The sequence below is a fragment of the Sturnus vulgaris genome, chromosome 1 (assembly GCF_052056855.1).
Source record: "Sturnus vulgaris isolate bStuVul1 chromosome 1, bStuVul1.hap1, whole genome shotgun sequence".
Lineage (NCBI taxonomy): Eukaryota > Metazoa > Chordata > Aves > Passeriformes > Sturnidae > Sturnus > Sturnus vulgaris.
The window spans coordinates 104432453-104454705 of NC_142243.1; the positions used below are offsets into that span (position 1 = coordinate 104432453).

The 22253-nt window shown below is 41.7% G+C and overlaps 2 protein-coding genes across 9 annotated transcripts in view; both read left to right on the forward strand.

Moving 5' to 3' along the window:
- The first annotated feature begins 25 nt into the window (after positions 1-25).
- The window catches only part of MPPE1 (metallophosphoesterase 1), a 29723-nt gene continuing 7495 nt past the window's right edge, over positions 26-22253 (forward strand). The window contains exons 1-3 of one of the 7 annotated variants that reach the window (XM_088173010.1): positions 19042-19220; positions 20331-20630; positions 21693-22067. In XM_088173010.1, coding sequence (XP_088029136.1) covers positions 21793-22067 — 275 coding nt within the window. In that variant the 5' untranslated portion in view covers positions 19042-19220; positions 20331-20630; positions 21693-21792. Of the gene's footprint in view, positions 97-11248; positions 11379-13892; positions 13983-18925; positions 19221-20330; positions 20631-21692; positions 22068-22253 lie in introns of those variants that run through there. The other 6 variants (XM_014870846.2, XM_088173002.1, XM_088173034.1 and 3 more) reach the window with 6 other exon arrangements.
- Positions 10177-17451, forward strand: LOC106849929 (uncharacterized). 2 transcript variants are annotated; one of them, XM_088173041.1, is made up of 7 exons: positions 10177-10458; positions 11239-11378; positions 11960-12040; positions 13892-13982; positions 14664-14850; positions 15731-15828; positions 17104-17451. In XM_088173041.1, the coding sequence occupies exons 1-7, from the start codon at positions 10312-10314 to the stop codon at positions 17230-17232; spliced, it is 873 nt and encodes a 290-aa protein (XP_088029167.1). In that variant the 5' UTR covers positions 10177-10311; the 3' UTR covers positions 17233-17451. The 2 variants fall into 2 exon arrangements, with proteins under 2 accessions (XP_088029167.1, XP_014726335.2); XM_014870849.2 differs by having other exon boundaries at positions 10180-10344.

The window sequence follows — 22253 nt, forward strand, 5'->3', positions numbered from 1 at the left end:
CGCCCCGGCAGCGCCCCGCCCAGCGCAGCGGGGCGGAGAGAAGCGCCCGCCGCGGTCAATGGGGAAGGCGGGCTGGCTGTTGGGCGATGACTTTAGGTGAGCCCTGGGGGCGGAGGAAGGTCGGTGGAGGCGGGGGTACGGCGGAGAGCAGTGCTGGGGCCGCGCCGGGATGGTGGGAGGCAGCGGGCAGGGTGCGCAGGGGGACGCAGAGGGCAGCATGCAGGATGCGGAGGGCAGGATGCGGAGGGCAGGATGTGCCGCGCCGCCATCGCCGTGGCCGTGCCCGGGCCGCCCCTCCTGACATGGCGCCGGGACCGCCAGGCTGGGGCTGGGGCTGGGGCACTCCTGTTTCCCCCGGGATGAGGAGGAGCAGCCGCGCTCCCCGGCCGAGCGGCCCCTCGGGGGCTCCGCTGTCCCCGTGTCCCCAGGGCCATCCCGCGGCACGGCGGCCTGGCTGTCGGCGTTCCCGGGGCTTTGGGGGAGAAGCTGGCGGCTGGCATCGGCCATCTCGGGAATGAAAGGGGAAAAGTGTGGGAAAAGCGGCCTCGGGAGTCGAAGGGCAAGTTCAGGTTTTGAACAGCAGCTTGTTAGTGCTTGGGAGTTCAAGCGTGTGGTAAGAAATACACGGCCCTTTCTATTTTTCCCTTGTCTTCGTGTGTCATTTTGGATTTGTCAAGGATGAGAAGAAGAGAATTCAGACCCACTGTTCCAGAATCCGTATAAGCCAAATGGCTATGCCAGCAGAGCAGGGAAGAGATTCTGGATCCGCCTCTTAGAAGGAGGGCAGCCCGGGATGAATGCAGGCTTATGCAATAGAGCAGCCAGACTGTTGTGCTTAAAACACCGAGTGAGTGTTGGGAACACACACTTTATCTGTCACAGTGAGGCTTTTCCAAATGACTTGTTCTGATGCACACTTGGCACTGAATGGGGAAAAAGAGAGCCCAGGGACTGAGTCCATCAGAGTAGCTTTTTGAAAGTGGCATTAGGTACATAGAGTGTATGAAATTTGTTACTGTCTTTCAGCACCTGCTTTCTGGTTGAGAGTTTCATTTTCAGGGCTAGAATATAGATGCTTTAGTGGCGAACACATTTGCATGAAGAAAATTGCATAACACAACCACTTACTGTCTCTGAGCACAAAATTAATAATTTCCTAGAGACTAGGCTAAATTAAATTGACTTGGGTATTCTACTTAATATAATAGACCCTAAATCTAGATCTATTTTCTTTTCTTGCTTATTTTCTAGGACACGGATGACTTTGGATAAGAGGGACACTCTTGCCACAGGCAATTCACAAAAATACATTTTTTAAAATTAAACACTTGGACCCTCTTCCTTCTAAAGGAAGGGACTTAACTTCGTGAATTGTAGCACAAGAACTCAACTTCGTTCTTTAAATTTCGAAGCTGCACCCTGACAGTGGATACCACAAAGACAGCAAGGCTGTCAGTAAACTTAGTAAAATATTTTTAGACCCTGTTTTGAATAAGAAAAAAAATGGCAACAAACTTTGAGAAGGTGAACTAATTACTTCACAAAGCGTAAAAGTATGAAATGATGAAATTTTGTTGAATAAATCCTCACAGAATGTTTGTCAATATTTCTGCTGACTGATTGTTTTAAGTCACTTAGCATATCTGCTTTGTTCTTGGTTAGATAAGTTTCCGTAAGTGCAATTATCCTACAAACATGCAGTATAATTTGGACTAGTATAGAACAGAATTAGTCTGGATTCTTAATTAATCTGAGTTCCCTGTAGGTTTTAGAAATTTGTGCTTTTTATTGTCGCCATAGCATGAGGTATCTTCAGGACCTTCCCTAGAGAGTTTCTGTGCAGGGCCAGAGGGTAAATGTATTTCCTGGTGAGATTTGTGGGCTGCTGAGATGTACTATAGACGGCTTTAACTTTGGTGAAAAGGAAAACGTACAGCTAATCATGGCTTTGCATTCCAGGAAGCATCTCAGACCATGATAGAAATGTTCTCTGGATTTTTCCTTGAACTACAAAGTTTTAGTTACTGAATTTACTAACAATAAAAGTCTATACCTATTGCTGAAACAGATCCTATTCTGATGTAGTGCAGATGGTTTCTTCCTGTATTCCTCGGGTCTGCCGCCAGTGTGAATTACAGCGCAGTAGGCAGGATGCACAAGTATCCCCACCGAAAGTATCTACAGGAAGTTACACGCAACATCACAGAGAAGTACTGTTGCAAAGAGGGGGAAGTGCTCTCCTCAATATTTTCTTATAGGAGTATGTCCTCTTTTTAAGTGATGCCTGGAAAATAAGCATTTGGACAGTAGAGTTTTGCCAACCTTCTCTTCATCCTGGTGGTAGAATAGTGATAATAGGGTCACCAGAGGCTGAAGCTGAGAGGTTAAAATATCTGAATGAGCCCTCATTTTTTATAGGTTCACTGCAGCTATGTGGCAAGTAGATTTAAAACAGAACTAGAAGGCCAGCAAAGAATGCTTCTTAGGAAATCAGTTACTGCAGCTAGTATTTTAAGACCTTTCAAAAGACTTTGCAAAAAAATACAAAATACAGCTGCCTTTAAATGGTAGTATTCCTCTTTATCATTCTCTTAGTCTATGATAACTGCTTATTTATTACTTAAGTTTTCTTCAAACCTTCCTTAGCCTAGACCTGCCCAGGCAGTGTGAACTTCCTCGTGTGAGCTGCTGGCTGATTTTGAATATCCATTCACCTCCGAGCTGGTTGAGGCTGCTCTCTGCCTTGCTGGATCAGACTCTTGGCTCATCTTTCATAACTGCCAAGGTCTTTCATAACCTCTGATCTTTCATAACCCCAAATGCTCGCCAGTTCCTCTCACATGCCTTTCGTAACCTACACACACGCCACGTGTTTAATCTCGTCCACTTGGAATGGGCCCATCCTGATGAACCTGAAATACAAGTGTTTCTTGGGTGCTTTGTCTGCCTCAATCCTTCTGAGCCCCAGTCGGATTTGTGTGGATGTCAGACTTCCTTCCCTGAGACAATGAATGCTCAGTAGAGGGGAAAACCTGTTCTTTCTTGACCTCAGAGGAGAAAAGGGAGCCTAGGCATGGATTTCCTTCTCTCCTGGGGTGTGAAGCCCTAATTGCCTTAGGTGTGGCTCTGCTGGGGGTGGCAGTCTCCTTCCCTTCCTGACCTGCGCCTGGGCTGCTCTGTGTGCCACAGGGGTCCCCACCGCAGTCTGCTCGGAGCAAAACCCAGGGCCACTCGCTGGGGAAGCTGCTGCAGCTGGAATTGGTTTAATTCTGCCCCAGCAGACAGCTTGCCATTCTCTACTCCGACAGTAATTGCGGGCTGCAGTGATGCAATAAAAGAGGTTGTAGTCTTGCAGAGAGAGGGTGACCTCGCTGTAGCTACCCGGACGTCAACGTGGAATCCTCAGATGCCTTCCAGTGTGAATCCTTGTCACTTCACGGGTTTGATGGATGATCTCCTAATAGGGAATAAAATGGGAGGACAAGTGTGTAACAGCTGTAATAAAAACAGAGGGACAAAATTAAAATAAAATAAAATAAAATAAAATAAAATAAAATAAAATAAAATAAAATAAAATAAAATAAAATAAAATAAAATAAAATAAAATAAAATAAAATAACAAAAAAGGAAGAAATCTTTTGCAATTATTAGCCTAAGTGCGAAAAAGCGCAGTGTGACAGCCAGAGGCTTGCTGCGCTGTTATTAAAGTGCACTTCCGTGGGAATCCATCCAGATGGCTTTTTTACCCAGCATAGGATTATATTGGATTAGTCATATAAAATTGTTGTTTACCATCTCTAGCCCTTTTCCCCAGAGCTTTTATCAGGAATCTCACAAAGCATGTTGTTTGAGCCTGCCTTTAAGAGGGAACCCAGATGAGCAGCTTTTCATTTGTGCAAACTGCTACAATGTTGTAGTTTAATGGAATCCTAATGTTGCAATGAGATATTTCATACCTGATAAAAGAGGCTGTTTAGCCCAGATTTTCCTTTTGCCTACAAGAAGGAAAGTTAGATTGTAAGAAGATGCTCTTTCTTATTGCTGGACTTCCCAGAAGAGCTGTGCTGATCTCACTTCTGCTCCATCAGACAATTAGGAATTCCCAACACTGGCACAGCTTTTCATAATGCTCGCTGATGAGTAATTTATGGCATAATGCTTGATTAATGCACTGTTCTGAGTGGTGTATGAGACATTTACTGTGATCCCTTTCTGTCCTGCAGAGCCACACTCTGACCTTCTTTCTTCTCTGTATCCAGAAGGCTCAGGGATCACTGCTTAGACACTGTCCACATTTTCCCTCCTGCCACAAACTAACAGTCTTAAACAAAGCTCTCTCTTTATATCTACCTGGGGGTTGGTTATAACAAGGCATGTTTTTTTCACTTCAAGGCCTGACAGATAGCTCTACTGGTAAAATGATATCCTTCAGTTTTTTCTGGAGTTTTCAGACTGGCTCTGTCATCCTGGGAAATTTTCCCTTCCAGGAAGTATGGCTGCAAGAACTTTCCTGAGGTGTGAGTGCTTTGATTCTACATCGAGACATGTTTTTCTTCTCTGTAGGAGGTTCTGTGACAAGGTAATACAGTCCCAAGCTGTTACTTTTTTCCCTAGACCATGTCTGTGGGTATAAAATACAAAGGTCCTGGTCTTGAAGGGAGAAGCAGCAGACTGCCACATGCATGCCAGTGTTGTTTTTGATCCACTGAAAACACTGAACATTATCCACTGAAAACAACCTAGTATTATAACTTGATGTTTCTGTCACTGAAGGGGATACAGAACTTCTGTCAGTGTGCTGTGACAGGGATACCTGTAGCCTAATTTGGTATAATAAATATTGCCTCTGGTTTTGTCAGCTTTAAGATTAAATTGGCTTTCTTATATATTACAAGAAAGTTTTTTTTTGTTTCCTGTTCTGCAAATGGTCACCTGCAATCCAATCATGTCTTGGTGCTTTTCTTCTTGATATGCAGGAAATGTTCATGAACTGAACTCTGAACTTTTGCTTTTTGCCAAAGTGGTTGTGCTGAGGCTTGGGAAAGCCAGACTGCTTCTCTCCGTTTTGGGGAAGGTTCCTGAACACAAACAGGATTATTACTCTGTGACCAAAGATCTAACCAAGCTGGGGAAAGGGCCTTTTTCCCATGTTGGCCATTATGTTCAAGGTTGATCCACGATTTTCCAACTGGCCTTTATCTGTGAGAGTAGCAGCCCCAGTTGTGCCACAGAACATACCAGGCAGAAAAATCACATAAGTCGTGCCATCTTCCAGCCTGAAGGGGACTCAGGAAGAAGTCACTGCAGACACAGTGGGTGGATGGAATAAAATAGATTAATTTGGGGCAGGTGAAATTTGTACATGATTTACAAAGGCATGTAGATTTGCATAGGAAAATTTTAATTCCTAGAAAATCAGATGAGGATGGACACATTCTTGCTGTTTGGCAGCAAGTAGGAGGCTCAGCACCGTTGGAATCAATGACACTTTCATTTGTGTGAGCCAGCATGAAATGTGTCTTTGTTCATACCAAACTACATTAAAACAAAAATGCAAGGAAAAAAGATTGTGTTCAACAAATGAGCTGAATAATAGTGTAGGGAAATCTTTCTACTGCCATTGTTTACAGTGGAAATATTTCACACATTCACTGCCACTGAGAAGTTTTTTAAAATAATGTATTACTAGGATCTTTGGAAAATTAATGTGTTTCCTAATCAAGTACACATCAGTCTTTTATAATTTGTACAAAAAATAGACGTTTTTGTATACACCCAGGCTAACATTAGCTTTCTGATTTTCAAAATCTGATGTCCAGTGCTACGCACCAGCCTTGGGCTAATTTTACAAATTGATGGAATATCTTTAATTTGGATGAATGGCTGCTCATTTTGAAGTGGAGCCTCTAAAAATCAATGGCAACTTTGAAGATGTTTGATCATAGTGCACTGATTAAACCAACAAAGGCTTCAGCTGTAGCTTTTCCCAAGAGTTTCAAGATACAAATAGGGGGTTTTCTTGTTGTCATTTGGATGGATCAATGCTTGTTTGACAAAATCTGCATCTAACACAAACTCCTTACAGGTCTATCTGCATAGTTGAGAACCTGGCTGTTGTCTGCTTCCTCTGTCTGTCTTCAATTCCCTTGCCAGGCATGGAAAAGTGGGAAAGAAGTGGGCTGCATGGCTTGCTTTCTAGGTCAGAAATCAGGAATTCTTGTTTCCCTTTTAGCTCTGTTGGTTTTTTCCCAACGTTTTTGTGTTCTACTGCCCACCAGTTTCTGAGTTTTGAAAACACTTGGGTCTTAAAAACATAGCTGCATTGTCAACTCCTGGGTAAGCAGCAGTGTGTACAGAGCTGGTTGTTGTGTTGCTAGAAGAGCTAGGGAAACTGGGTCTGCAGGTTTCACACATGAGAATCACAGAATGGGTCAGGCTGAAAGGGACCACAGTCATCTGGTCCAGCGTCCCTGCTCAGCCAGGGTCATCTCAGAGCACTTTGCACAGGATTGTGTCCAGACGGTTCGTGAATATCTCCAGTGAGGGAGACTCCACAAACTCTCTGGGCAATCTGTTCCAGAGCACGGGTACCCACACAGTAAAGTCCATTCTCATGTACAGGTGGAACTCCCTGTGCATCCGTTTCTGCCTGTTGCCACTTGTCCTATTGCTTGGCACCACTGAGAACATCCCAGACACCCCTGCTTTAAATATTCATACACATTGATGGGGTCCCCTTTCACTCATTTCTTCTCAAAGTTGAACAGGCCCACCTCCCTCAGCCTTTCAAGTGACCCAAGACTCATAATGGGCTTGTTTTCTCTGCTGTTTCTGACCTAAGTTGTTCTCTGAGTGCTGCCTAGTGCTGCTTTTTCTATGCTTGTTTCGTTTCTGCAGAAACCTTGAATTAATCCATCTGGGCTTTTTATTTTAATTCTACACCCACAGTATTTGAAAAGCCCTGAACAACTGCAAACCAAAAGCAAACACCTGGGTGCCACAGGAATGTTAAATCCCATTGAGCCTTGCACATACTTCATACAGTATTATTCCTCGATATTCAAGTAGTCTTGTCTTGTATGGTACAAAGTGATTATGACTTCTGACATTCCCAATATTGAGGAAACAACTGTTATCCTACTTGTACTGTCTACAGTGAAATACTGGTAGGCAGGATACATTGGATTCCACTGTGCTGATCTCTCTCCACTGCACTCTTACACTTCAGCTTCTCTTTGTCACTGGAAAAATTATTTCTGAAGTAATTTTACAGTTTTGCAAAATATCAGAATCTCTATTATATCAGCGTGTGTTTTCTTCTAAATCAATAACACAGATTCATTGAAATGGTGGCCTGGAAGGGACTTTTTGGTTACTTGCTCTGTCACTGTGCTGTGCATATTAGGTGAACCTGTGTTCAAAGTCATGCCTTATCATTCTCTGATGTGTTTATTAAAATATATAGTGAGGAAGAACTATGTGTATTTATTCTTTGATATCAAGAAATTTTCCCTCTCATCCAGTTGAAGGGATGAGAGATGTCTACTCTGTTAGACAGTAACTTTATTTGTGCTCATTCTCCTCTGGAAGACACAAGAAACAATTACTACTGTCCTTTACAATAGCCAACGACAAAATCAGTTAAAATTATTCTGATTGCAACACCCCCTGATATGCTGTATTTTCTTCTGTATGTAATTTTTATTCCTGTTTTACAGACTCCTCAGGACCTCACCTGAGACGTTGTTTGTGTTGGATAAACCAGAACAAAACTGAGTAACTGCATCTCAGGGTATTGCTGCTTCACCTGAAAATGGCATTTCCTTTTCCCTAGATCACCATTGCATTGCTGGCTGATACTATCCCTCCCAAGTTCATTTTTTCCTTGCTGCTACTGTAGCTAGTTACATCCAGCAGTCCTTTTAGCAAGAAGTGACCTCGTGGTTTCCACAGTATGAACTGTCCATTGCTAATTCGTTCCAGGTTAGTTGCTGATTGAAGTAGCAATTTTGATGCTATGCAATTTGGAGTCAAGGTGATTTGTCACAGGCTTCAGCAATTAGCAGTTTTGTGTGGCTGCTTCTATGGAAGCAATACAGAAGTCTTCACAGGCAGGATTCCTGGCACAGGTAACACCACGGCCAACTCCTTCCCTCACATGGACTCTCAGGTTGCTGACAGCTCAGAGCTGGGATCTTGTGTCCATTCAGCTCAGCACAGCGAAGGCTGAGCTGAATATAGACAAGGCTTTCACCTTTCACTCTGACACCTGTGTGAAGTTCAAGAAGTTGACTGGCTCGGTGACCGGGTTGAGAGTGGAGGAGAGATGCTGGGTTGTGCCCTGGAGCCAGAGGTGTGTGACACTTCCCTTAATCTGATTACAGTTCCAGTTCCTGCTTGCAGCCTAACCTGACCTGTCTCCTGCCACGCTTTCGGTCAGCTGTGGGCTCACAAGTAGGCAGGGATGAGCTCCTGTCATGTCCACTCTTCCCAGGCACAACAGGCTGAGAAAGCCAGGGCTCTTCAGACCTCACAGCAACTTGCCAGTATCCAGGGGACCTACAAGGAAGCCACAGAGGGACTCCCTGTCAGGAACAGTAGGCATAGGACAGAGAGTAATGGGTACAGATTGAAAGGGGAAATTTAGGCTGGGTATTAGGAAGAAGTTCTTTACTGTGAGGGCAGTGAGGCACTGGAACAGGTTATCCAGGGAGGTTGTGGATGCCCCAGCCCTGGCCAGTGTTCAAGGCCAGGTCAGATGGAGCTCTGAGCAACCTGATCTGGTGGGAGGTATCCCTGCACAGGGCAGCAGGTTTGAGACTAGATGAACTTTAAAGGTCCCTTTCAACCCTTAGCATCGATGATTTTGTGATTGGTTCTATGCAAAATTTGCCAGGCACTGCAGTCAGGTGGGCTACATGGTTAAGATGGAGGGGCAGGTGGCATCTGGCAACATTTAATACCAGAAAAAAAGAAGGAAATGTGATGTGCTTTAAGAAATGAGTGAGGCAAGACTTTGTACAAAGACAGGAGATGTAGAGAACAAGAGAAGACATAGATTTGAGACCTAGAGAATGAGAAAGGAACAGGAAAGGTTTTAAACTGCCACTAACAAAAGCTTGGAAGACCAGACTGCTTTGGGTCAGTCTTGCTGTGATAGCTGGTCTTCCTGTGGCTGGTGAGTGCCTGCTGTTGGTACGGTGTCTGTAAGGTGGAGTTCCTGAGGGTAGAATGCTTTTGTCCTGCCTGTGTGCTCTGCAGCCTGGTCTGCCAAAAATACCAGAAAAATAGAAAACCCAAATCATAGAATCATAGACTAGGTTAGGTTGGAAGGGTCCACAGTGGGTCATCGGGTCCAACCTCCCTGCTCAAGCAGGGCCATTCCAGAGCACAGGATTGTGTCAATTGATTCTCCTGTGAGGGAGACTCCACATCTTTCTGGATAACCTGTTCCAGTCTGTGGTCATCCACATAGTAAAGAAATTCTTCCTCATATACAGGTGGAACTTCCTGTAGGTCAGTTTGTGCCAATTGCCTCTCGTCCTGTTGCTTGGCATCACCGAGAAGAGCCTGGCTCCATCCTCTTGGGCACCTCCCTTTAGATATTTATACTCAAAAGGCAAAGCTCAGGAAGTAGCAGCACCAGCAAGCACCAGCAGCATTAAGGACACAGCCCCTGTTCCCCAGGGGCGTGCATTACCAGGCACGCTGCTACGTCCTCGCAGGGAGATGTTACTGGGCCAGCCTCTACCTGTTGTGATAGGGGAGATGCAGAGATGCTTCTGCAGAGATCCCTCACTGGGCGTGTGTTGGTGTATCCGTGCAATCTGCGCCCGGCAGTTCTCAATCTCCCCCTGTCGGTGCCTGTTAGTCACAGAAAGTCACAGAATAAGCTGAGATGGAAGGGACCCAGCACGATCATCGAGTCCTACTCCTGGCCCTGCGCAGGACACCCTGAGAATCACACACACCAACCGAACCTGCGAATAACACTAATAACACTAACTGAAAAGGAACTGGGGTGTTTTCTCGCCGGCTGGCGGCCGCGGGTGCAGCCGGTGCCGGAGTACGCACGGCCGCCCCGCCGTGGGGAACAGCTCCGCTCCCGGGCCGCAGGCATGGCGGCGGCGCACCCCGAGCGCGCCGCTGTCGCTCGGCTGTGACGTCACCGATCCCGGCCTATCCAGGGGCCCGTCCCGGTTTATCCGAGGCCTCATCCCGGCTTATCCCGGGGCCTGTCCCGTCCCGGCCCGTCCCGGCATATCCCGGGGCTCGTTCCGGCTTGTCCCGCCGGTTGCCCCGGGGCTCTCCATGGCCCTGCCCGTCGTACACAGGTGCCTCCAAGTGAGTGCGGCCGCGGCTCCCGGAAGCCCCGGCCCAGGGAGGGCGCGGAAGGCTCGGCTGGGCCGGGTTTGGCTTCGGCGCCGAGCTCAGGCTGAGAGCACAACGCGGGGCCAGGTGCTGGTCCAGGGTATCGGGCGTAGACAGTACACTGTAGGATAAAGCAATATACTTTTATATCTCTCTCTCTCTCTATATATATAGAAATATATGAGGTAGTTTTATATGTGTACGTACATAACATATATACACACACGCACTTCTGTATGCTATATACGTGCATACACTATGTAGTTATATATGTTATATATATAACTACAAATATATGGTTATAGGTATTAGCTATATATTTCCTCATATATGGCTTTATGATATATGCAAAATAGATATAGCTATATATTGCCTCATATTACTATAATATGCAATATATATTTTATATATATGGCTGCATACTGCTGGGCAAAGTCCAGCAGACATGCATGCAAGAAGTGCAGCCAGTGTGACTCTTTTTGCCTCTGGTGAGGTTAAATCAAAAATAAACACCAGTTTAGTTGCAGAGCTGATGTTTATAGTTCAGGAGTATAACTTGGATACTTTGTCCCTCTGTGATTAATTTTAAATGCAAAACCAATTCCCTGTGTTTCTTAATGAATTATGAAGTTATATTAGACACCTTTAATAGATACCTGTTAAAGAAGCTTTGTTGTAGTCAACTATTCATAAAATTTGAAGCCAGTTGTTTTTCCTGCTATTTTCCTTTTAGATGCTTCTATGGTTTAGGAAAAATGTAGTCAAGTTTTTGGGAGAGGGTTTTAATTTGAAGTGTTATCAGCTTAATTAACATTTCATTTGAAAGTGTTCCTTGATTTTTCATTTTTCAATTCTCTTCCTTTTCAGCTCACTGATGAAAATGAGCAGTTAATCAAGAAGGTGAAAAAACTACAGATAAAAAATAAGGAACTAGAAAAGAATCTGGGTCAGATCCAAGAACAGCTGTATCTGAAGCAGTTCATGCATGTCTGTGGCTCAAGCAGAGAGTAAGAATTGTCAAACGTTTCTCTTTTGCATCAAAAGAAGTGCAGCATTTCAGGACTTTTATTTTCATGTCCTTAAGATGAGCTAGGCATTATCTGGTCTGTGTAGTTTAAGGAGCCATCTGTGAACAGGATGGTGGGGTGGAAAATACAGGAGGCCTGTAGAGGAGCAAAGGACATCTGGGACAAAAATTTATTGCAGTGAAAGAAGCAATTTTAATATCAAAAAGTAATACTCCTGCTTAGCCAATATGCTCTCTCTGTCAAACTGCAAAGGCTTTTATACTATTTTCCACCAAAAAGTAGTAAGATAAAGACACGTTGAGTAGTGTCAATGCTCCTTAAAAGATTTAGAACCTAAGGACCTGAAAAGTGCTAGTGATTTGGAGAGTGTCCTGCTAGGATTTGCATACCATTTCACAAAAATCTTCCAAGGCTTAAGTTTTAATGTGTTTATGATCCTGCCTGGAAACCTCTACCATAAAATCGAACAAAAAAGTTTGTCCTTTTTCAGTTGCTTTGTTTAATCCAATTAAATTTGTGAAATATGATTTTATGAAGGTGTTGTGTTTGTTTCAATTAAGTGTTCAGGTTCAAACAGAAACCCATTTATGGCATAAGGGTGGAGACAACAAGGATGTGGTTCTAGAGAGCGAGAGTGTCAGGTGAGTTCTTGGAAGCTGCTTCTTGACAGAATTATTCTCTGTAGTGTAGAAAATGTTCGTGGTTAAGTCAGTTGATTTTTTTAAAGCTGTTATGCAAGTGACTTTCAACCTTTGAAACAATGGGAAATCATTTACATTTTAAAAATAACTACAAAATCGTGGATTAAACTTGAAAATAGTGCCGAGCAAAGAACAAAATGGATTTATTTCTTAAGTAGTTTATTAAGAAAAATTCAATGAGCTAGGAACCTCCTTCATGTGTCTGCTCACACATACGGTCTTTTTTGTAGATATTTTTTAACCTGAAATTTTGTGGTTTCTTCTTCTGTTTTGTGGAACCTTTCTCAGCTCATTTTATATTACTCAGTGTTATGTGCTTATAAAATTTATAGGCTGGTACTGTTTTAAAAATAAGCTAGAGAAGCACTACTTCTCTACTTCTACTTTTCAGTCTAATAATTTTAGAGTTGAGCCACTACTTACTGTAGTTTTACAGTAAGTGATAAAATTAAACTGTTGTAACTACTTTTCTGATGCAAAAACTAAAATTTTGTCTTTAAGATATTCTGAAACATTTTAACAACTAGGCAAGCTACCTAAATTACTGCTCCATCCCTCTATGACTTGGTCGTAAAACTGTAAAATTTTAGGCTGCTCATCCCTTCAAAGGCTGCTTTTTGTCCACTTATATAAGTGTGGATCTTACAAAGATCTCTGTTGCTCTTTGACCAAGTGCTCTGTTTTTAGTACTTCCTTTAGGTGGCTGTAGAAGACATTTTTTTTTTTAGTATCCTTACGGTGTGCCAGACTGTCTTTGCAAGCTGTGTAACTAGGAAGGCTGGGTGACTGGCTTTGGGCTCAAATTGAGTTCCTAGTTAGGTGCCCATGTAGAAAAAGTCCAAGTTGGTCTTTGAATTGAGTGCTGTACCTGCCTTGTGTTAGATTGCACGTAGATAACCTGACTTAGCTTTTTTTTTTCCTGTTTGTGTGTTCTTTCACAAAGCTCTGCTGTGCTACAGTATTGCTCATCCTGCTTGTGGTGTGCAGTCATGACTTATTATGAATGGCAGCTCTTATTGTAGTTCCTAAAAAAATAGGAAAAATGTCTGCTCGTGTCCATCAGTTAAATTGTAGGCCTCGTGTATGTTGGCTGAATGCTATGAAATATGGTAGGAAATTAGTACAGCAGAACTTGATGCAAAACAATATCAGAGGGAAAACTAACAGCCCTAATCTGTTTATTTGACATTTATTTTACCCACTCATTTTCACACAGATTTCATTCACTCATATCCTCACACCCACACGCTTGGAAGCACTGAGATGTTCTGTGCAGCACAAAGAGCTGGGAACTGCCTCATGTCCTCATCATAGGTTCTTGATTGGTGCTGGACAAACTTTTAAAAATCCTTTAGGAGTGTCCTTTCGCTATTCCTGTTGTGCTGTTGGGGAGAGGAATGATGTATGTGACATGCTCCAAAGTCACTGCCAGCCTCCTGTTGCTGTCTTCCCTCAAAGAGTGTTTTGCACTGAGCTTTAATCAGAGTGTGGCTGTGTGTGCTGGACAAAAACAACGGGGTCCTCAGCCTGGCTGAGTAAAAAGGATTATTTGCCATTCATACAGACGATTCTTTTAACTTGCTTTGCTGTTATTTTCTGGTGCTTTCTCTTTCTGTGTTGACAGTCACATTTCATTTGCTGCCATCTTGAATATTTCTGTTACGAGTCTCTGCAGCATAGCTGCAGCCCAAGTGATCTCTGTGGTGCATCTCTAATACTTTTACTATAAATGATGCCACATTTTGTTGTCTTTCATGTTTTACAGCAATTCATGCATTTCTTCTGTTTTAGATTACTTCAGATGTATAATGAGCTACAGAAACGTTATGTTAAAGAAACCAAAATAAACAAGGAGCAAAGTGAAGCAATTAAAAATCTCACTGTAAGTAGAATTTGTAGGAGCTGGTATCAAACAGCCGAATATAAGCTTTTAGGGAGACTGAAAAGTAATTCTTACATTTGTGAAATGAGACCATGCTTTTCTTTTTATATTTAGTTTCCCATGACAGGGATAATGGAGGGTAGCCTGTAGTTCCCTTTAAAAATGAACTCTGTCACTGGTGTCTGTAACAGAAAGCTGCCTCCCCTTTGCTTGCTTTTTTCTTTACTCATCTACCTATCCCTCCTTCCAATTATATATGCACCTTGTGACCTCTTTGTAACCAGCCCAGACATTTTTCTGCATGTGTCATGAGCTGATATTTCTCAGAAATTCAGCAGAAGGCAAACCAAATGAAGACAAAGAGTTTTCTTTTGGGGAGCAAGGTCTGTGGCCCTGCTGTGCAAAGAGTCTGGCATCACAATTGGAGTGAAGGTAGGGTTGTGTGGCCAGGAATAGTTCTAGAAGCTTCAGGAGGATATTGCCTCTTCAGGCATGGATCAAGCATTGCAGCTGACCAGTCTAATTGCCTCATTTTTGCTTTGTTTTTTTCTCCTTTCAGACGTTTTGGGTGAATGTAGTTTTTAAAATTGAAAGCTCCAGGTTTGCATTTGGGATATGTTTCCAGTTGTATTCGGTTGAAATGTGTTTTTTTCTATGCATTTAAAAAAATTGTCTTGACAGATTAAAATTAATGAGCTAGAGCATAATCTTCAAGAGCAGAGGCAAAGAATTGAGCAACTGGAATGTAAAAAGGTTTCTTGGAAAACTAGTGCTGTTTCTGGAAAACGAAGTCAAACTCCAGAGGGAGGAGTAACTTCTCACAGGGACATTTCTGCAAAGGAGGAATCCTGTTGCAGTAGATATTTAGGTAATGGTACAGTTAATTCTGATGATTCTGATTCCTTCCAGTACGCCCAGCAGAGAGAATGCATTTCATTTATGATCTAGAGGCCGCTCCAGGCTCTTTCTTCTCTTTTAACTAGCAGTATCTAAAATGTTCTTTACATTTTTGAAAACCTGTCACATAAAAATGACTTTTTGTAATCTGGGATTCTGCTTTGCATTTGTTTGTGATAAAATGTTTTCTCTTTTCTCTTTTTCTGAAACTAGTCCGTTGTAATCAGAGTGCATGGCTGTATTTAGTGCTGATATTTATTCTAGTAAGATGTATCTGTGCAGATCTCTTAGTAATAATGTTTGCTGCACCAGTCTTTGGATTTCAGACACTGAGACACAGAATAACCTGTTTTTAGCCTTAAAGCATTGGACAAGCCCGGACAGTGCTGGTTTCAGTGCGCTCTTCCTCACATGAGTAAATCCAGAATTTAAGGTGTGATCTTCCATTTTAAAGCATAGAAAAAAGACGGATGAGATCACAGTATGTAGGCATAATTTTCAGGAAATGTGCTATCAGCAAGGGCTGATGTGACCCTCTCATAAGCCAGAAAAAGGTAGTCAAGGCATATGATGTATGTTTTATAGATTGTAAAGTAAAATAATCCCACATTCTAAGAATCTGGCGGATTCAGACTATCCAGCTGGCAGATCCTGATATCTTTCATAGTACCTGGGAATATGCTGGGCCAGTTCTTAAAAATAAATCACTGTATGAAAAAGGTACTTTAAGAAGCTGAACTATAATTTTCTAATATCACAGAAGGTAGGCAGCTCTTTAGCTGTAATATGATTCATATGAGGGGGAGGTTGACTGTAATCGTTGAACTCTACATTTTTTCATTTGAATATAGAGCTATTGTTGAAGGAGATTAAAAAGCTGAAGAAAGAAAATGGAAAGTTGTCTGCAGAAAAGAGAGCACTAAAAAATGAACTAGCTGGATTAGACAAGGTAATTTATTTTAAGACAAGCATAATAGTAGGTGATTTTTGAAAAACTAACTTTTCTGCCTGAGCTGAAACTTCCTTAGGCTGAACATATGTTGTTATCAAATAAAATACATTAAAAAACCAGTGTACAGCATTCTGAGAGAGCTAGAAATGAATGACTCCTTGAAGTGTTCATGTCCTAAAGGGCTGCCCAGCTAAGGAAGACTATATTCTCTTTAACTTCAACATATCAAAGTTATCCCTCCGACAGAACTCCATGTTTCAGGAGGGCAAAGGCTTTGAATTTTTTGTTAGATCTATAGGTGTAAAAAGTGAAAATATGAGCATTTGGTAGGTCTTAAAGTTATGTAACAAGATGATGAGATCTTACCTAACTATAGAAGACTCAGTTTAATGTACTGACATAAGGTTTTATTTTCATCAACAAATTGTTTAAACTGATTTTGTTCCTCAAGTCTTTTTTAAGAAATTATTTTCTTACCTTGCAGTCCTTTCTCCCAGACTAAATAACACTATGGTATTAATTGCAGTGGTAACAGTAAAAGAGGGTGATAGTTCATTGGATGTATAACTTGCAGAACATTAAGCCAGGGTGAGTTGTAGATCCCTGTGTTTGGCAATCAGGGACAGTGTGTGGCTGAGAGCTTCATCTTGCAGGAGAGAGATACATGAACCTGAGGTTGTGGCTTTTTATCAGTGGTCCCTTTTTAAGGTAGTTTTAAGTTGCTGTATGTTATATGTATGTAGCTGTTCATTTAAAAAATACTGGAAGAATGGGGAGGAGAATGTCAAATATAGAACGTTATAGGTAGATACATTGTTATTTTGGTAGCTAGAACATTCAAGGATTGGTGAAAGGAAGTTTTGGGTTATTATACTCTTCTGTCCATATATTTCCCAACAATTTCTGACTTCACTTACAAAGGATCAGCATGTTATATTATTCCCTTGTCATACTGGACTGTCATTTTGTAGCTGTCTGGTAAATCCATATTTTTTCCTTTTTAAAATTAATCTTTCCTATTATTAGTTTGTATTCCAGCCTCTAACATAACTGAACTCTGCTTGTGTGTTCAGGGGAGAAATGATTAAATTATTACCTAAGGTTGTAGTTGATTGCTGTATCTGGCCACAGCTGTGTTTGCATAACTCAGCCATACACTGGTAAAATATAGAAACCGTCTTTAAATTTGGGAATAACTGAACTGCTCACTAGCTCTTACTGAGAATGTCTTTGAAAAAAAAGTTTAAGGTGAATATTTTTTGGTTTTTCCAGGATTTTTTTGAAGAGGTAGAAGATCTAAAACATGCTGTACAGGAATCTATGAAACTGAACAATGAGTATGAAAAGTGTTTGAAACAAATAAGTGTAATATATGGACTTCCTTTTACAGCACATTTGTAACTACTGGGTAATTTAATGCCAGTTAGAATTTACACATATTTTTTATACTTACTGCAGCATATAAACCTACCATTACTTAAATGATACCACAGTTTGGTCATATAGACTCAGAAATGTGATCTCAATATGACAAGTGCTCGGAAATGTTGTATTTCGTGACCTTGAATTTTTTTTTTGTTTTATGCATTTTTAAATAAACTGTGATCTGCATAACTTCAACTAAGTTTCAAACCCATCTCTTTCATACTTGCACAATATATTCTGGTGGTGGGTGTTTATGGGAATACAACAAAATTGTTTTATTTTGCAGAATTTCTCCAGTTCTTTTCTATAGGCTACATAAAATCAAAGTGTCTGTGTAGATTTGTCAAACTGTGTGAATTTCAGCCCTGAGGATGTGCTATGCAAACAGAAATTAATTCTATAATTAAATTATTGCAGAGGAGTTTCCTAAAAGAAAAATGCTTAATCTCTGCTTGGAATTTTTCTTCAATCCCAATAATAAATGAAAAACTGTGGATGAAGGAAAGATTTAGTGTTCAGAATTGCAAAGTGTATTCAGAGCATTTTGCATCATCAAAAGAAGAATTAATCAGAACCTCTTTTTTGATTCAAGGGTGAGGTACTCAAGGAACTTTGGTATTTGAAGAACTGAAAAGGAAAGGGGGTAGTGCAGAAAGTCACAGTCCACAAGGCAGAAATGTCGTGTTGCTTCAGGGAGGGCGAGCTGGGAATGAAAAGAGGCAACTCCCAGTTACAAGTGTAATTTGCAGAACCTTGTGAGATTTGAATCTGAACTTGGTTGTAACGACATTCCATGAAAGTTTAACATAGCTACATTACAGAACTATATTTTTCTGAAAGGTGTAAATCTCTGCCTTTGTGATGGGAGAGTTGAGTGAAAACTGTTTAGGGTAGAAGGACTTAGCTTGCTTATAATCTAATACAGCTTCTTTAGCTTCATAAAAATACATGGACACTCCTGAGGGATAGGACTAGGAGTAAGATTAAGACTCTCATGTCCCTCTCGGTTTGTTAGGACAGTTTATGCAGTTGTAATTTAATAAAGAAATTTGCCTCAAAGCATGTGTGGTGTTCAGAGTTGCATGTTCACTAAGTGATCGGGTAAAGCTCCAGAGCTCCTTGTGCTTGCTCTGGCTATAGACCACTGCGTTCCTGTTTCATTCTTGGCTCACTTGTAAATGAAAACTGGATAATATTCTGAACAAGAGATGGAAAAGGGAAACAAGCCCACATTGCCAGTAAACTTGATGGAAGAAAATAAGGGGGATAGCATTTATAACTGAAAATTTTAAGTGCAAAAATGTTTGTAACATTTGCTAATAAGTAAAATAAACATGAATGCTGGAGAAGGAAGCAGCGCCAGTCACTGAAGCCTTTCCCCCCACAGTGTTGCCGTATAAAGTGACACTCTCAGCATGTTTAAACTTTGGTCTCGTAGTTAAATAATTCAGTAATTGTCCTCATACATGGGCTGATTTTTAAATGTCATGCAGAACAAGAAAGTGAGGAGTCCTTCAGTATTTTCTCATAACTAAGGTCTCCTAACTCTAATCCGAGATTTCTGGTGAGGAAATCTACTCTAATGAGAATAATGAGCCGTGTGAGGAGGAGCGGCAGCAAAGCGCAGAGCTCCACGCAGCAGCGGCTGTGCAGCCCCGGCGGAGATGAGATGGGATGGGATGGGAGATGGGGTGGGAGCAGCCGTGGGCTGGCAGGTGGCAGAGCGAGGTGGGCAGGGATTTCTCTCAGCCAGTAGTAGGAGCTGTCTTTCAGCTGCATTTGCATCGCTGACTTTCTACGAGGTCGGGTTTTTTTTCTCTTTTTATTTCCATTTCCGCTTTTCCTTTCACTATCAGGAATGCTGGCGGTGTAGGGTGCAGATGGGGCACCTCTGGCAACTTCCACATCTGCGGCACAACTCACCAAATAGTAACAATTAGCAGCAGGAACGCAGGAGGAGGAATGTATGTGGAAGTGACTGGCTCTGTGGCATTGATTGTGTCTGTCCCTGCTTGTGACTTATGAAAATGGCAGTTTTGCCTTGAAGATATTTTTATTTTCTACTGATTGCAGGTTTGGTTTATTGGTGTGGGTTTCTTCTTTTTTAACTTGATGGCATCCGTTTGCTCTGAAGCTGTGATTTTAATTTATTTATTTATTTATTTATTTATTTACTTATTTATTTTCTGGACATGGCTAATGCAAGTTAAATAACTTGCTAGCATTTTCTGTTCAAATGAATACTGGTTTTGTTAGAAGAGGAGGCTGTCTCAGACTACCAAAGTCTACCTTCCGAATAAGTGCTACTTCCTGCTTTGCAGGATAAAGCCATATAAAATTTGCAGCTAATAATATTCTTTGGATAAGAATTTCCCTGTCTCTTTGTCCTTATTCTGTGCCAGTTAGCAGATAGATCTGCTTTGATCTTGCCTCCTTGTGAGATGTACAAGCAAGGTGTTGCTATTTTGCTTGCTAGTTAAAGTGCAGGTGAGACAAGTATTAAACAGGTAAATCATATTGTGGAATTGTGACATTTGGCCAGTGGTGCTTTCCTGCTAAACCAAGTTTAGATAAACTGAATTCCATGCAATTAAGTATTAGTCATGCTACTGTTTGCATATTAGAAATGTTTCATGGTGCAGGCTAATGGTTCTTTGTCTCAAATAAGTACTTTGTAATGCTGATATGGGAATCTTGTGTTTGAAAATAAGTGGCTATGGTCAAATAGGGGCTTTAGTTGGAAAAATAATATAATAATCGTGACAGTATTCACTTTCCATGAGACTTAAATCAAATGGGCTAGTTCACAGGACAGTGAAGCAATTTAACTTTGTTCTGTGTTCTGCATATAACTGAGGCCAAGATTTGTGAAACAATCCACTATCTTTGTGTGGTATTGCAATTTTGTCCCAATTTTCCTGATATTTGGAGTACAAATTTTCAAAGGTACCAAATATTCACAGCTGTAGTCAGATTTAGCTAATTCAGACTGGGTCTGCTAATCACTGAATACTGAGTTCAGTAATTGCTCATATCCTGGATATTAGTCCTAAATTAGGATTTTTCTATTGTAGAAGGCAAAACTGCAATACCATTGTTGGGCGGGGAACCGTATTTTGTGGATTTCTCTGGAAGCTGTTTCTGAGCCTGTGAAGCTGCATCTCTTTAGGTGTCCCGGAGTCCCTTTACTGTGACCGTGCTACAGTGTTTCATACTGGGACCCTGAGAGGCTGGACCTGGAAACTGAGGGATTTCATTGGAGAGTAAGAGCTGGTGCCTCTGTTCTCTCAGCCCGGATACTTTCTTGTGGGCACTTACCCTGAAAAAGTGTTCCTGCCAAGGGCTGTGGAAGAAACAGAAGAATTTCAAAAGGAGTAAATTCCCTGTTTAGGTTACAAAGTATCCAAGGTAGCAGAAAGCAGTAAATACAGTTACCTCACCAATTTGGGCTCATTAACTGTTTCTCTACAGCTGCAGTGAAGTTTCTCTTTTTCTGGGGCTTAGATATTTCTTGTTTTCCTCTTGTCAGAAATGAAGCAGCCTTTGTTAATTACCCATGTATCTGTGCCTGTGTTCGTGGAAACCTCCCATAAACTTGCTCTGGGATCTTGAATTGCTCTTGGTTCTTGGAGGTTACAAGGCACCATATTAAAGGTGGTAATGCTATTGATTTGGTGTAGTCATGTTCTGTTCTTGTGCCAGAAGATATCCTCTGGCAGTTGTTTAGCCTGAAGAAAAGGAGGCTGATGGGAGACCTTATTGCTCTCTACAACTACTTGAAATTAGGCTGTAGCCAGGGGGCTGTTGGTCTGTTCTCCCAAATAAGTGATGGGACAGAAGGAAGTGGCCACAAGTTTGCCAGTGGAGGCTTAAATTGGATACTAGGAAAAATTTCTTCACTAGAAAGGTTGTCCTGTATTGGAGCAGGCTGCCCAGGGAAGTGGAGGAATCACAACCCCTGCAGGTATTTAAAAGATGTATGGATGTGGCACCTGGGGACATAGTTTAGAGGTGGACTTGTCAGTGCTGGGTTAAGGCTTGGACTCAGTCTTGGGGTTCTTTTGCAACCTCAGTGATTCTATATGGGTCCTAACAGATTTTTTTTTCTTTGTTGCAGCTGCTATTCAAGCTAAGCTCTGTCTTTACCCACCTTTGACCCCCACTCATAGAGTTTTTACTGTAAAATTCTAAAAAAAACATCATGTACCAAGATCCTGGCTGGCTGTAATCTGCTTTCCTTGGTGCAGGTGGGAGCAAGTGCAGTTCTGTGCTCAGCTGCCCATCTGTGTGCCTGGAGGAGAACTTTATGCTTTAGGTCAATTACATATTCCCAAACCTTTCAGGGTGACGAGGAGCTAACACTATAGGCCCTGCATGGTAGCTTTCCACAGGGAATGCTGACTTAATGAATATTTTATTTTGTATTTTCTCCACAGAGGTTTTGTGCTGACAAAAAGCACGTGATCCTTTGAGTAGCCCAAGCTGTTTTCACCTGTGAGAGGAGAACTTGAGCCATTGTCTTATGCTGGTACTGCAATGCTGAGTTCTAGCTCGACCACTGTGAAGAATCTCCCTCTGAAAAGGAGGCTCTGTTTTCTTCTGAAACTTGTGTGCTTTGTCAGCTCAGTGTTAATATTTTGTGAGTTTTTAATTTACTATGTGGTAATATTTCAATGCCGATGGCCAAACGTGAAAGGTGGAGCTCACATGAGTGAAAAAGAGACTTCAGCTTCAGTCCTAAAGGCCATAATTTTAGCTGATACACACCTACTTGGTGAAATCAAAGGACATTGGCTGGATAAGCTAAGAAGGTAATTATTAATTTTTTTAAATAATCTCTACCCAGTTTTCAGAGTTTTTAATAGTAACTAATGGGACAATAACTGTTCTATTCAACAGCAATTCATTAGAATTGTAATGAAAAAATAAACAAGCTGGTATTAATTCTTGCATGTTTCGGTCCTGATTGTTTCATGGTGGAAATACCCACCAGGTAA

What these genes read in the sequence shown, in the direction of transcription:
- LOC106849929 (XM_088173041.1), top strand. Translation starts at nt 10,312, where the DNA reads ATGGCCCTGCCCGTCGTACACAGGTGCCTCCAAGTGAGTGCGGCCGCG. An exon ending in AGAGCACAACGCGGGGCCAG is followed by an intron (nt 10,459 to 11,238) that starts GTGCTGGTCCAG and finishes CTTCCTTTTCAG; the next exon opens with CTCACTGATGAAAATGAGCA. An exon ending in AAGCAATTAAAAATCTCACT is followed by an intron (nt 13,983 to 14,663) that starts GTAAGTAGAATT and finishes TTGTCTTGACAG; the next exon opens with ATTAAAATTAATGAGCTAGA.